General features: G+C 37.0%; 1 protein-coding gene across 1 annotated transcript in view; it reads right to left on the bottom strand.

The window, feature by feature from the left end:
- Window positions 1-13,394, bottom strand: part of ERLIN1 (ER lipid raft associated 1) — a 41,962-nt gene that overhangs the window by 8,159 nt on the left and 20,409 nt on the right. Inside the window, exons 8-9 of the mRNA XM_006880034.1 lie at window positions 3,941-3,999; window positions 2,112-2,203 (exon numbers count right to left, since the gene is read on the bottom strand). Of these exons, the coding sequence (XP_006880096.1) occupies window positions 2,112-2,203; window positions 3,941-3,999 (151 nt within the window). The remainder of the gene's footprint in view (window positions 1-2,111; window positions 2,204-3,940; window positions 4,000-13,394) is intronic.

Here is a 13,394-nt window from a genome sequence, read left to right as displayed (position 1 = left end):
TTGGCTCTGGTTGTTGGTGCATATATCTGAATGATAGTGGTATTCACTGGGCTTCCTTGTAAGCGTATGGACATAATCCTGTCACTCACGATGTTGTACTTCAAGATGGATCTAGAAATTACTTTTTTTTACTATGGAGGCAACCCCATTTTTCCTTGTCTTTTCATCTCCAGAGTAATAAGTAATAAAGAAGAAAATATGCATTCAAGAAATTGAGCGAACTCCAAAAAGAACACACCCAAATGAGAAAACATTAATGCATATCATTATCATATTTTTAAAAATTATGAACAAGGAAAAAATACTGAAAGCAGTGCAGGATAACCAATAAGACTAAGCCCCAATTACTCAGCAGAAACCACGCAGCCAAGGTGGCAAGGGACTGACATATATAAAACTCTGAAAGAAAAAAAAGCAAATCAAGAATTCTATATCCAGCAAAACTATCTTTCAAATACAAAAACTGTCTTTCAAATACAAGTGAAATCAAGATATTTCCAGGTAAAGAAACTAAGAGCATTTGTGAAAACTAACTTTAAAAGATATCCTAAAGGGAACTCTTTGGACTGAGTCAACAATGATCTGAAATTGTCTTAAAATAAAAAAGCATTTATGATATCATTCAGAAAATTACTCAGACACAGAAATATACCAGGTATAATAAGCATATTAATCAATAAATGTTGACAACTATAAAGCAAAAAAGAGATAGTAACTTTCAGGGTAGCCTCCAAAAAAATGAATAAACCTCATCAAAATTAAAAAAAAAAAAAAAAAAGGAAATCATAAAGATGTCAGAAAATATAAAACAACAGTAGGAAAGGAAATGGTCAGAAAAGCCATAGACCATTAAAATGAACTCCACACAGAAAAAGAATAAACCAGCAATACCAAACAGGATAGCACAAAACACCACATAACATGGAAGCATCTAGAGGGCATTATCTAAGCAAAGCAAGTATGCCACAAAAGGACTATTATGGGATAAGGTACAATCATGAAAAGTTAAAGAAGGGTTTACACACAGAATCATTCATGGACGGTTACTAGGGAGAGGAAGGGAGAGAAAAGGGAATAAAAATTGACAAATAGATAAACTGGTTGAAGGTGCTTACAATGTTGTAATGCTGCCATTGTTGTGTACAATGGAACTGGAACTGACCCACAGCTGACCCTCCGGAGGGTTTTTCAAAGGTAGTTAATCACACGGGAGGAGACTGTCTACCATTCTCCCACAGAACAGCTGGTAGATTCAAACGGTATGCAGTTGCATTGGCAGGACAACCCTTTAGTACTAGAGCTCCCTATAATGTTATAGCAGAAAATATATACATATGACTGGATAAAAAAAAATAAAGTATGATTTGTAAGCTTTCCCTTAAAAAAAAATAAAGCTACAACTTTGAAAAAAGGTATAATGAATGAATGAATGAATGGAAATCTAAGTTCTTTATAAACTTATAATAAAATCTCAATTAAAAAAAAGAAATATGACCTGAAGGATATAAATGGCAATAAGCCTTCAATATACTGCTCTATGTACCTGAATTTTTAAAATACTTAATGAAAATGTTCTTTATTTTTTTCTCTCCGAAGAACAAATGACTGAGGCCTAAAATGAAAAGCAGTAAAGTGGTATCCTGGCTTATTAAGAAAACCACTGTAATTCAGAATGAGCTGAATTAATTCTACTATACTTTCAAAGAACACAATCTCTCCCTGTAGATATAGTTAGGTGCACTGTCAATAGCAAGGATGTATATTGTAATTGTGATCCTTGATAAAAAGTCCCTATTCTTAATCTGTATAAACAAAAATTCTACTGTAGAGTGAGATTAAAACTGCAGCTAAACCCCACTCATTCTCCAAGTCCTTGAAAAAGAGAAGCCAGTCCACAACCATGGCGGAAACCATTTCCTTCATTGGACTCTCTCCCTCTTAAAGATTTAGGACACCTGAATGTGCAATGTAGTTTACAGAATTATCCACTAAACATGTTGCAAAATCTGAGAAGCATTTCAGCAGCATCTGCTATGAGACAGAGGGAAAAACAGGACAAACTCTTAATACATGCACCTAGAGACATCCATTTCAGAAAGAAATTCAAGTACCTATAACAGCTTTTTTCCTCTCTGTCTCAGCCTCTTTCTCCACAACTTTTTGTTTCTGTGCAGCAATAAGAAGTTTTGTCTTCTCAGCCTCCCTGTGGAGCAAGAGATTAAAAATTAGGAATCACTCACTTAGGTGCAGTCAGAGATGACAATTCTGACCACAGAGTTGGCCAGAAGGCAGCAAGAACTTAGTAGGCAAGAAAAGTCTGATACTGTTTTCTTAGTAATCACTCAGAGGGTGAAAGGTTAAATGATTAGCCTGCCCACAGTCAATCAGTGTTAAGGACGTAATTCAGTACATCTGAATTTTACTCATTTCCCCCCTCTAATTGTTTAGAGAGGTTTCTGATCTGATCAACAACTGACTTTACTGGTATCCAATTTTGTTGGTCTTCTAGGAGTTTGATATGCAGAATGAAACTGGTTTTTGACCATTGCCTGACACAAGTATATTAAGTGGCAGTTATACTAGATGGTTCAACAGAAAGAAAAATATTCTAAGAGTTTAAGCTTTCTAATAATGGAAATGGTTCTCTAACACTAACATGTGTAAATGGAATTAGTTGAACTGCATGGTAGAAATGGTATCACAAAACATAACCATCACAATGCTAACCAAAAAAACATTACCAATAGGTAGTGCTTAGACTGAATGATTCCTGGGTAGTACTAATTTTGGAATTCCAATAGTATATAAAATTAGGAAAGATCCCCAAATATCTGAAAAGTAACATCAAGAGTTTCCCCCCAACATTTTCGCCAAAACTCTCCCTCCTGCAGTGCTGACACTGATAAACACAAAATGCCACTGTGTCGTCTCCAATGCACTGAAGACAGAAAATGCACAGTACTCATCTTTCTATAACCAGAAACTATATTTAAAGATCAAAATATTCTGAGTCTTCAAGAAATATTTTTTCAATAAATTGATAGACTCATAATATACTTAACCTGGTATTTTATCCTTGATCATTTTAAAAGAGATAAAATCAAAGAAAATAACATTCTTCATGATAGACGAAACAGAGAACTGGGAGAGTAAAAGACTCAGAAGTGTATCATTCCACAAAGTTACATTATTAATATTCCTTGGATAAAAGCCACTCGCCAATCTATACAGGTTCTATATACTTGACTTTGCAGGTTCTCCCCCCATCCCAGCATCCCATATTCTTCCTTTTGTTCTTTTCAGTATCTGTCATAAGAGACTAACATTGTCATTTTAACTGTAATAAGTATTCTCCTAAATGAGTCCATCTTAGAAACGAATTTCATGTCAAGCAAATAACAACTCATTCCCAGGAGGCCCAAGACACTGAAAAGAGAAAACTGTAAGGAGTCAACTCAGGCAAAGCACAGCCAAAAACCAATGAGAAAGATCCTGGTCAAATTTCAGATGCATAATCACATACAATGGAAACTCAAACTTTATAGCAACAAGGTGTCTATTCTTACCATTACAACACAGTAACAAACTACAGAGACTCTGTTTTAACCTTAACCCCTTTTTCTCCTCTAGTAACATTTACTTGGAGGTACTGTTCACATCTACATTAGAACTCCTTAGGTTTCCAACAACAGCTGTACAGTAAACTACATCCTTAGCCACTCAATTGCCCCTGGAATGTCAATATATAAAGATAAATTTATTAAGACTCAAATGGGAATTAAAACATGGAAATAGGCATTACTACTAGACCACAAATATGGACGATAGAAGATATACCCGACCCCAAAGTAGCTCACACATTAAGTTTCCTCTATTCTTGTGCATTGGTGTACAGACATCCCTAAATAGAAATATCGGGAATCCCATGCTTATTACTCACATTAACTCAAAATTTCTTCGTATGGCTTCTGGGATTTTGGGTTTTGTAACACGCACAGCCTAAAAAATAAAAGTGAAAAAGCCAAAATATATTGGGGGGAAAAAAAGAAAGAAAAGCTAAGTGCTCTACAGAAGAGCTCCTGACATGACGCCAGTAAAACATTAACTATGATACAGCTGCTTACTAACAAATGTGTAGATACCACGAGGAAAGCTTTTCATGTCATCCCACCAAGAGTCAAGATAAGCTGCTTATTTCTTTAAAATAGGTCTGACTACAGGAAAACCCATCTTACTCATTAAGAAAACAAATGCAAGGAGAAAAGAACTCCCATAAAAATTGTTTCTCCAAGCCCTTTCACTGGACGCTTTAGTTTTCTTTTTCAAACCTGCTGGGCCAAAGACAGAAGAAAGTCAAAGTTCCAAGACTGAGAAAGTAAAATCGGAAGCAATCGCAGTCAAACCACAAAAACACACAAGAAACAACTCAGATTAAACAAAGGACAGTAAACGATAACCATTTCTCAAATCTATAACCACTCACTGCTGACTAAAAAAAAGTCCAATGACAAGAAACACAAAGCATTTACTTAGAACAGCTTATAAAATTTCTTCCTAGGATCTTACTCAAACCAAAGTTTACCTGTCTTTTTAGATGCTCTTTATTAGACACCTTTGATTACTCCCCTAACCAGAGCTTATCTTTTGTGTATTTAAGGTATAAACTACATGGAAAGTTGTTTTTTTGAAGCATCAAAGAACTGACCAATGAAAAACTTTTGATTTTACCAGCTAAACATCCCCTACTCATACATACATACATACATACTCATACTCTGCTCATCTCAAGTGTTAGCATCCTTCTAAAAGCTAACTAACCTTTAAAGCAACAAAGCCTTTAAACTCTATAAAAGACACCAGTTAACTGTGTACTTCATTTTGAGGACTATCACAACTCTGGTGGTGAAATCTGTAGGGAGTTATGCTGCTAAACTTAAAGTGGAACCTCTCTGGTAGTTGGAACCCACCAGCCTCTCCAGAGAAGACAAACAGGTGATCTCCTCCTGTGCAATTGAGAGCCTCTGAAAACCCATTGCAGAGTCAGTTATGAGTTGGTTCTGACTACACGGCAATGACTTTTCAGTTCTTTGAGTTTACCTATTCTTTGAGCATGCTGTCAGGAGTGACCAGCCCCTGGAACAAGACATAATGCTGGGAAAAGGAGAGGGAGAGTAAAAGAGAAAATGATCCTCAATCACATGGACTGACACAGTGACTCCAACAATGGGACTGAGCATGGCAGAGATCGTGACAATGGCGCAGAATAGAGAAAGGTTCCAATCTGCTGTTCAGAGGGTTGCTATAAGTTGTAGCTGACTCAACGGCACCTAACAATTACTACTAAATCTTAGAGTCGAATTACAGTGCCATGGGATAGAAGGCTTTGGGGACAGAATCCATTACATCCTGAAGTGAGGCATGTATGGGTAAAAAACTAGCGTATTAATCACTCCTTGAAATAGCATGTTTTCAGAGGCTGTAAACTGCACGGAAGGGGACTTCCCAGCTGTTTCTTGTCAATCAGCTGGTGGATAGCAACCATGAGATTTTGTGTTGGCAGTTTAACTCCTTATCACTAGGTTTCCAGACTCTGAAACAGCACAGGGGTTAAAAAAAAAAAAATCACAAAAGATGCCCGTTTTCCTAGTTCTAATTTACCACAGGGAACTCTGGTGGCCAAGTGGATAAAGGTGGTGCTGTCAAGCCAAAGACTCATGGTTCAAATCCATCAGCTGTTTCCCATGTGATTTACAGCCTCTGAAAAATCTGCTGGAGGGTTGGCTATGAGTTGGTTCTGACTTGATGGCAATGAGCTGTGAGTAGAATTTACTGTAGCAATGAGTTCTGGTGACACTATAATGTGAAAAGCTGTTAAACCAAAGATAATGATTCAAATACACCAGCAAAATTAAACAATAGAGGTCTTGTCTCTACATATGTTAAAGAATGCAGTAAATGTGTATTTTTTTTTATAAAGATGATGAAGAAATTGTAAAGATCTGTATTATAGCTGTGCAGAAAATGAAGTGAGTAAGCATAAAATCAAAGTGGAGAAGACAGAAGGCTACTGTGTAAGTTCAGGTCTTATGTAGACAGTGTATTGGTCTAGGAAGCAACACTGAAAACGGACACTTTTAAAACAGTGTTGATGGAAGACACACCACAGGATGGGACTGATAGCACAATCTGGTGGGTAGAGGGGTAAGTAAAGGGAATAAGAAAGATCTGGCAGGGATCTGGAAAGATAGGGTAGTGGTGGGCATAGTTCAATGGTGAGTTTTGTAAATTTCAATCAATGAGAATGATTGTATGAAACACAATGTGAATGAAGAACAGTGTGAAACTCAATGTATATGAATTTTGTAAGCAAAAAATATAAAAGAAAAATTTTAAAAAGAAGAATGTGTCAAAGATGCTTTCCACAGCTGTAGATCTGATGCCTGAGAGGATGAAGGTGGCACTTACTGATAAACGATAAACAAGAAAAAATCAGAACTGATGGGAAAACCTCAAGAGTTCAGTAACTAATCAAAGAGGAGACACAGGAAAATCAGTCTAGAAAAAGATTTTAGTATTTGGCATACGTTATAAATGCCATTTGTAAGGTTAAGACTTTTCTGGAGGAGAAATTCTTCAGTAATCAACAGTTCAAAGAAATACAGAAGAAAATTAAGAGTCCTATATCACAACTGACATCAGAGTGGATTCCAGATGGATTAAAGATTTGAATCTAAACTATAAAAAGTAAAAAAACTTATTAATTTATAATTTCTATTTTATTTACATGTCTAGAATGAGTCTCTATGAAATGCCCAATACAGCAAAATGCCACAATAATTAAAAAAGAATACAACTACTGTATAAGTTTGAGTTGTTACGATAAAAAAGTAAAACACCAGGAGAGGTTTCCTATGTATTATAAAAGGAGTAGCAATAATTAGAATATTATTGTTGTTAGAAGGTTTAAATCAATGAGGAAAAAAAACACCACACCAAACCACAACTGGTAAACAACCACCAAATACTGCACAACACAATAAACAATTTATAAGTAAAATACAAAGGGCCAACAAACATCTTAGAACCTTTGATCCCACTAAAAAAAAGCCCCACAGTGTCAAGAGAGCTGATCTGGCTTGCGAAGACACTGCTGTGTTGGACCCAAATCATGCCCCAGTTTTCAGTGGTTCACTGCTGAGAGGACTGGCAGGCCGTTCCTGGAGCCGGTCCTGGCTACTCATGTACTATCAACCCTTGGGTTAACAGATGGGCACATGAACCCTCTGGACCATCCAGGGACTCTTCAACCTCACTAATCAATACATCATAGACTAATTTTTCTCCCAAGGGATTGAGAGAAATAATGTGGTGTGCACTTGCTAATTACGTGCGTATAACCACACAATCAAATGTGCAATGACTACCACTCACCAGCAGGCTGATGAGTAAAGTGTAAACTGTTTGCACTTGTCAGAAAGTTAATTTGGCAATATGTATCAAAAAGGTGCCCAAAGACATAAATACTTTGATTTTACAATCCCACTTTTAGGATTTTAATTAGAGATATAAGCGTAAGCTTGGTCACTGCAAATGTATACTGGAGTAGAAAAGTACAAACCATAGGGATTAATTAAATATAACCATTAAAAGTATAGCAATCTGTATTTTTAATCTGGAAAGACGTTTATATTGTTAGGTTAGGGGAGGAGGAGAGGAAGTATGGTATGATTTCATTTAAAAAATTTTTTTTAATTTTTTTAAAAAATTGTATTATTTTTATGTGTACCATCAAATTAGATCTGACTGGTACAGGAGGAGATTGCCCTCCCTCTCCAGCAGAGCATCTGGTGGATTTGAACCGCGTACCTCTGGGATTGCAGTGCAGCGTCTTGCCACTAGGCCACCAGAGCTCCCTTAAAAAATTTCTTAATCTGTATGAACTTACATATTAAGAAGGGTCTGAAATAATACGACCGTTAGAGTATCTCCATATTGTAAGAGAGTAAGCTCTGTTGGCCTAGTCTGTAGGCGCTGTAGGCCTAACCCAAAGGCTGAGCCTCTCCAGGGGCTTGAATTCACCAGGGGCGTCACAGGAGAAAGATGGTCAATCTTCCCCTGTGATGTAAAGCCTCGGAAAGCCAAAGGAGAGTCAGCTATGAGTCAGTTTTTATTCCATGGCAAATGAGAGAGAGTAAATTACTGATGAATTTCACTTTGTTTTCATCCTTTTGCTACTAGTTTGGTTTCCCTCCCATATCAAAGACTCGTGTGTGTGTGTGTGTGTGTGTGTGTGTGTGTGTGTGTGTGTGTGTGTGTGTGAATATGCAAAAAGTATGTCTATGGTTACAGTCACTGTGTCAGTTCATCTGGGTTGATGGACTTGCTCTCTTTCACTGAACCTCTCTAAAGATTTCTTTTTAAACTCTTTTTCCAAGGACTACCCCTCACCCCTGACAACAATCCTGATGCTACATTCTTCTTCAAAAGAGTCCAGCTTCTCAAATTATTTTAGTAAAATATAAGACTGTATAGGTATGGAGAAAGGATACAACTCTTACACTTTCCCTGATTTTAAACCATGTATCATTCACTTGTTCATTTCACATAACTGCTTCTTGGTCTATATACAGGCTTCCCATGAGCACAATTGTGTGTTCTGGGAATCATATTCTCATTCTTCTCAATGTTAGTCAAAATCTGTTACAATCTACACAGTCTACAAAGCATGTGAGTCCAAGCTTCATCACTCTCGTTTCACTTCTTCTAAGACAGATCTGTTTGTTCTTTTGGCAGTCCAAGGGCTAGTCACTACTCTTCCCTAGCACCACAATTCAGAAGGCATCAATGTTTCTTTAGTTATTCTGATTCATTGTTCAACTTTCAGATGCATAGGAAGCAAATATGGCTTGGATCAGATAGATGCTTCTTAGTTCCTAAGATGACATCCTTGTTCTTTAGCACTTTCAAAAGGTCTCTGACAAGAGATCTGCCCAATGCATTTTCTCTTTTGATTTCGACTGCTGCTGGGTGCTAATTATTAATCCAAGTAAAATAAAATTGCGGACAATTTCAATCTTTTCTCCATATATCACGATGTTGACTACTGGTGCAGTGGTGAGGGGTTTTGTTTTCTTGATGTCGAGATGAAAAATCACATTGAAGGCTGTAGTCTTTGCTCTTCTAAAGTAGTGCCTCAAGTTTTCCTTTTCTACAAACAAGCTTATGTCATCTGCATAACACAGGTTGCTGATGAGCCTTCCTTCAATCCTGATGCCACATTCTTCTTTATACAGTGCAGCTTCTTTAATGATTTGGGATACAACCCTGACACATACCTTTGCCGATTTTAAACCATTAAGTGTTCACCTGGTTCTTAGTGAGCTACTTCTTAGTCTATGTGCAGGTTTCACACTGAGCACATGAAAGCATTCTGGGATTCCCATTCTTCTCAACTTTAGCCATTATTTGTTATGATCCCAGTCATAGTCAATAAAATACCTGTGCAGAGTCAATAAAATACAAAGAAACATCTTCATGGCTTCTTCTGAACACAGCCTGAATTTCTGGAAGCTCCCTGTTAATGTACTGTTCCAGTCTCTCTTTTTTTAAAAACAGTTTATTGTGCTTTTATTTTTTTTAAATTGGTTTGCTTAGAAAGTTTATATATACTGTTTCACACTATTATTTTTCATATTGTGTTTCACACAATCATTCTCACGCATTATGATTTATAAAATTAATCACCACTGGATCTTGCCCATCTTTTGCATGGATATTTCCCATTTCCTTCGCCCCCTTCTCTCTGCCCACCAAAGTGTGCAACCTTGTGCTTTCACCCCTACCTATCCTCAGCCCTTCCCCGCTTGGTTCCCATACATGCTCTACTAATTATCCTTCTGTTTTTACAACAATGATCTTATGCAGTATTTGTCCTTATGAGATGGCTTTATTCACTCCTGGATTACAAAATGGGCAAAAGACGTGGAAAGACTTTTCACAGAGGAAGACATTCATGTGCCCAACAGACACATGAATAAATGTTCAGAATTACTGGCAATGAGATGCAAATTAAAACCACGATGAGATATCTCACTCTAGTAGCAGTGACAAAATTTAGTAGGGCAGCAAGCAATAAATGTTGGAGAGGGTGTATGTGGAGAGATGGTAACTCTCATACACTGTTGGTAGGATGGTGAAATGGTGTAACTCTCAAAAATGTGATGTTTCCTCAAAAAGTTGAACATAAAAACTCCGTATGACCCAGTTATTCCACTACTAGGAATATACCCCAAGGAAATTAGAACTGAGACACAAACGGAGATTTGCACACCAATGTTCACAGCAGCATTCCTCACCTTTTTAAGAACATATAAACAGCCCAAATGTCCAACCACAAACGAATGGATTGAGAAACTATGCAGCACTCAACTATGCATTGCTCCTGCAATGATTTAGAAAAATTATACCTAACTTGGGAAACGCTGAAGAACATTATGCTGAGTGAACTAATGCAGTCTCATAAGGACAAATACTGCATAAAGTGTAGTCCTTTGTAATTAATCTTCAGCATGGTTTTAATTCCGTATAGTATTGTTGAATAAGTTCCACAATCTACCGAATCACCTTTTTCTGAAATGGGAATAGAAATCTCTTCCAGTCAGTTAACAGCCATCTCTCAAATTTCTTGGCACAGGCTAACGAGCATGTCCAGGGTTGCATCTGTTTGTTGACACATGTCAATTGGTATTCCATCAATTCCAGGGGCCTTATTTTTTCCTAATGCCTTCAGTGTAGCTTAGACTCCTTCATTATCATTGATTCTTGATCATCTGTTAATTCCTGAAATTGTTCAGTGTTAACCAATTCTTTTTGATACTCTGTGTATTCCATCTTCTTCTGGTGCTTCTTGCATCATTCAAGATTTTGCCCAGAAATCTTTCAGTCTTGTATCTTAAGGCTTAAATTTGTTCTTCAGGTCTCTCAGCTAGAGAATGCTGGGTGTGTCTTTTCCTTTTGGATTCCTAATGCTAGCTAGCTAGCTGCACATTTTGTTAAAGTATTTTGCTTTGTCTTCTTGTGCTGCCCTTTGAAATCTTCTGTTCAACTCTGGTCCACTTCTTCCCCTTGTTTGGGTCGCTCTACATTTTACTGCAAGATTTTGGGTTTTACTTCTTTCCTGTCTTTAAAATGACCCTCGGTTGTCTTCATGGATGATATCCCTGATGTCAATCCACAACTCATCTGGTCTTTGGTCATCAGTATTCAAGGCATCAAAACCTATTCTTGAGATAGTTTTTAAATTCAGCTGGGATACACTCAAGGTTGTATTTTGGTTCTTGTGGCAGTGAGTTCATATGACTGTCTCTATAGTCAGCAGCTGAGTACTTTAAGAACTGTTATCACCAGGACTCCTCTCTAAAGACAATCGCCAAGAAAATCCTTTGGAATTCTACTTTTTATCTGTGGTCACCATGAGTTAGAATTGCCTCAATGGCAATGGTTGACCCTACAATTAAATAACTTCACTTCTATGGACCTACCTTACATAACACTTGTGCATATACCACAAGCAGACATGTCAGAATGCTACCAACACGACAGCTTAATAGTAAGCAATCTTAAAAAATAAGGCAATGGTTAAGTAATATGACGAAAAGAATTTTAGGCAGTTGTTAAAATGAATTGATGGGTTAAAATAAATTGATTGGTTAAAATAAATTGAATTGTTAAAATCAAACAAGTTATTAAAATGAATTGTTACAATAAATTAAGTGACAGCCTTGGTGGAATAAAACAATCTGTGTCACATTCACTACCCTGATAATGAAAAAGCTACTTCAGTCATAAATGACTGTACAACAGGACTTTACAAAGTCCACTCTGAAAGGTAGCTTTGCTGACTCCTTCTGAGGCACTCTGCGCAAATGGTACAGTAAGTGGGACTGCAGGAAAAGCCCTGCCCCTCCATCTTCCTAGCGTTATGCATGAGAAGCATGTGCACACTGTCACTTAGAGGGGATGCACCCATTCAGTAGCTGCATCCTTGAGCTTTATAAAGTTTTGTATTTAACTGGAGGTAATGTTCTTCACAACAACCAACTACTCTCCTAGAGCCTCTGAAAAAGGACAACAGAGAGAAGCCACATTACCACTTCCAGATCCAGAGCAGTGACTTTTAGTGACCATCATCGCAGACAGGAGGGCATTTTACACCTGAGCTCCAACACAAGACCCACTTCCTCATACTTACCTAAAACATGTAAAAAGGTTTCACAGACTATTTAACCTTATTGCATGCTACGTGCTCTGATTTCTTTTCCAGTTTATTTAAAATGCTGTGATCACCAATTAAAATTTATTTTATAGCCCGCTAATGAATACTAATCCAGAAGAGTAGATATGTAAACTTGAACACAAAACTCACTGCTGCTCAGTTTGTTCTGGTTCCATCAGCTTTCCGAGGCTGTAGATCACAGTGGGAGATTGTCAATCTTTTTCCTTCAGAGTCACTGATGGATCTGAATCACCTGAGATGCTCAGCCTTTTGGGTTTACAGCACAATTTGCTGTAGACTACGCCACCAGTACTGCCATTATTACCACAAAATCCACATTACCTGGCTTTTACTCAGGTCTTTTCACACACTTGAAACTGGGTCCTTACTCCTTTCTTCCATATAAAATCCTAATACTGTTCCAGATCCATCTAAAATCTTAACTCAATCATAATTTTACCCAACTACACTCTCCTGACACTCTTTTGATTCTTAAAACTGTAGTAATTCAATCAACTCATGTGTCAGATAAGACTTAGTGACATTTGATCTAAGTTATTGTTCAAATCTGAAGACAAATGATTTATAAATGTGTAAATCACTAACAGATTTAAACTGCTTCTTCATAATGCCTCACACATTTTAAGTATATATTGATTTTATTTCCTTTTAAGATCTGCAGCTTAAGAGCACTCATAAGAAAATGCCATCCTACCTGGTCACCTAAGTCTTAAGGATAAATACAGATAAGATTTTTCTTGGACTTTTGGCAAGTCTACCACTGTGCTGTTGTGGAAGGGTTTGCTTTGTTTTACTGTATGAGAAGATCATGATAAATAGTTTTTCCCTTAAGGAAAATGCTTCCTCTTTTTGACAATTTTGACAGCCCATTGTTTAAGCCTTTTAAAATAAATAAATACATAAAAGAACCCAGAGGATTAAAAAAAAAAGAAAGAAAGAAAATGCCATCCCTGGTAAACTACTAGAGTATTCTACTTTGGCAAAGACCTAAGAGTAAAAAGTGAGAAAGGTTTTCTATAAATTACCACAGAATGTCAATTAAATAACTACTGAATAAACAGTCTGATGGCAGGAAGACTAAATGAAGAGCTTCCAAATT

Source organism: Elephantulus edwardii, unplaced genomic scaffold (assembly GCF_000299155.1).
Source record: "Elephantulus edwardii isolate Elephantulus edwardi_28Jun2011 unplaced genomic scaffold, EleEdw1.0 scaffold00006, whole genome shotgun sequence".
In the NCBI taxonomy this organism is placed as follows: Eukaryota; Metazoa; Chordata; class Mammalia; order Macroscelidea; family Macroscelididae; genus Elephantulus; species Elephantulus edwardii.
This window is presented reverse-complemented; position numbering and strand designations above follow the sequence as displayed.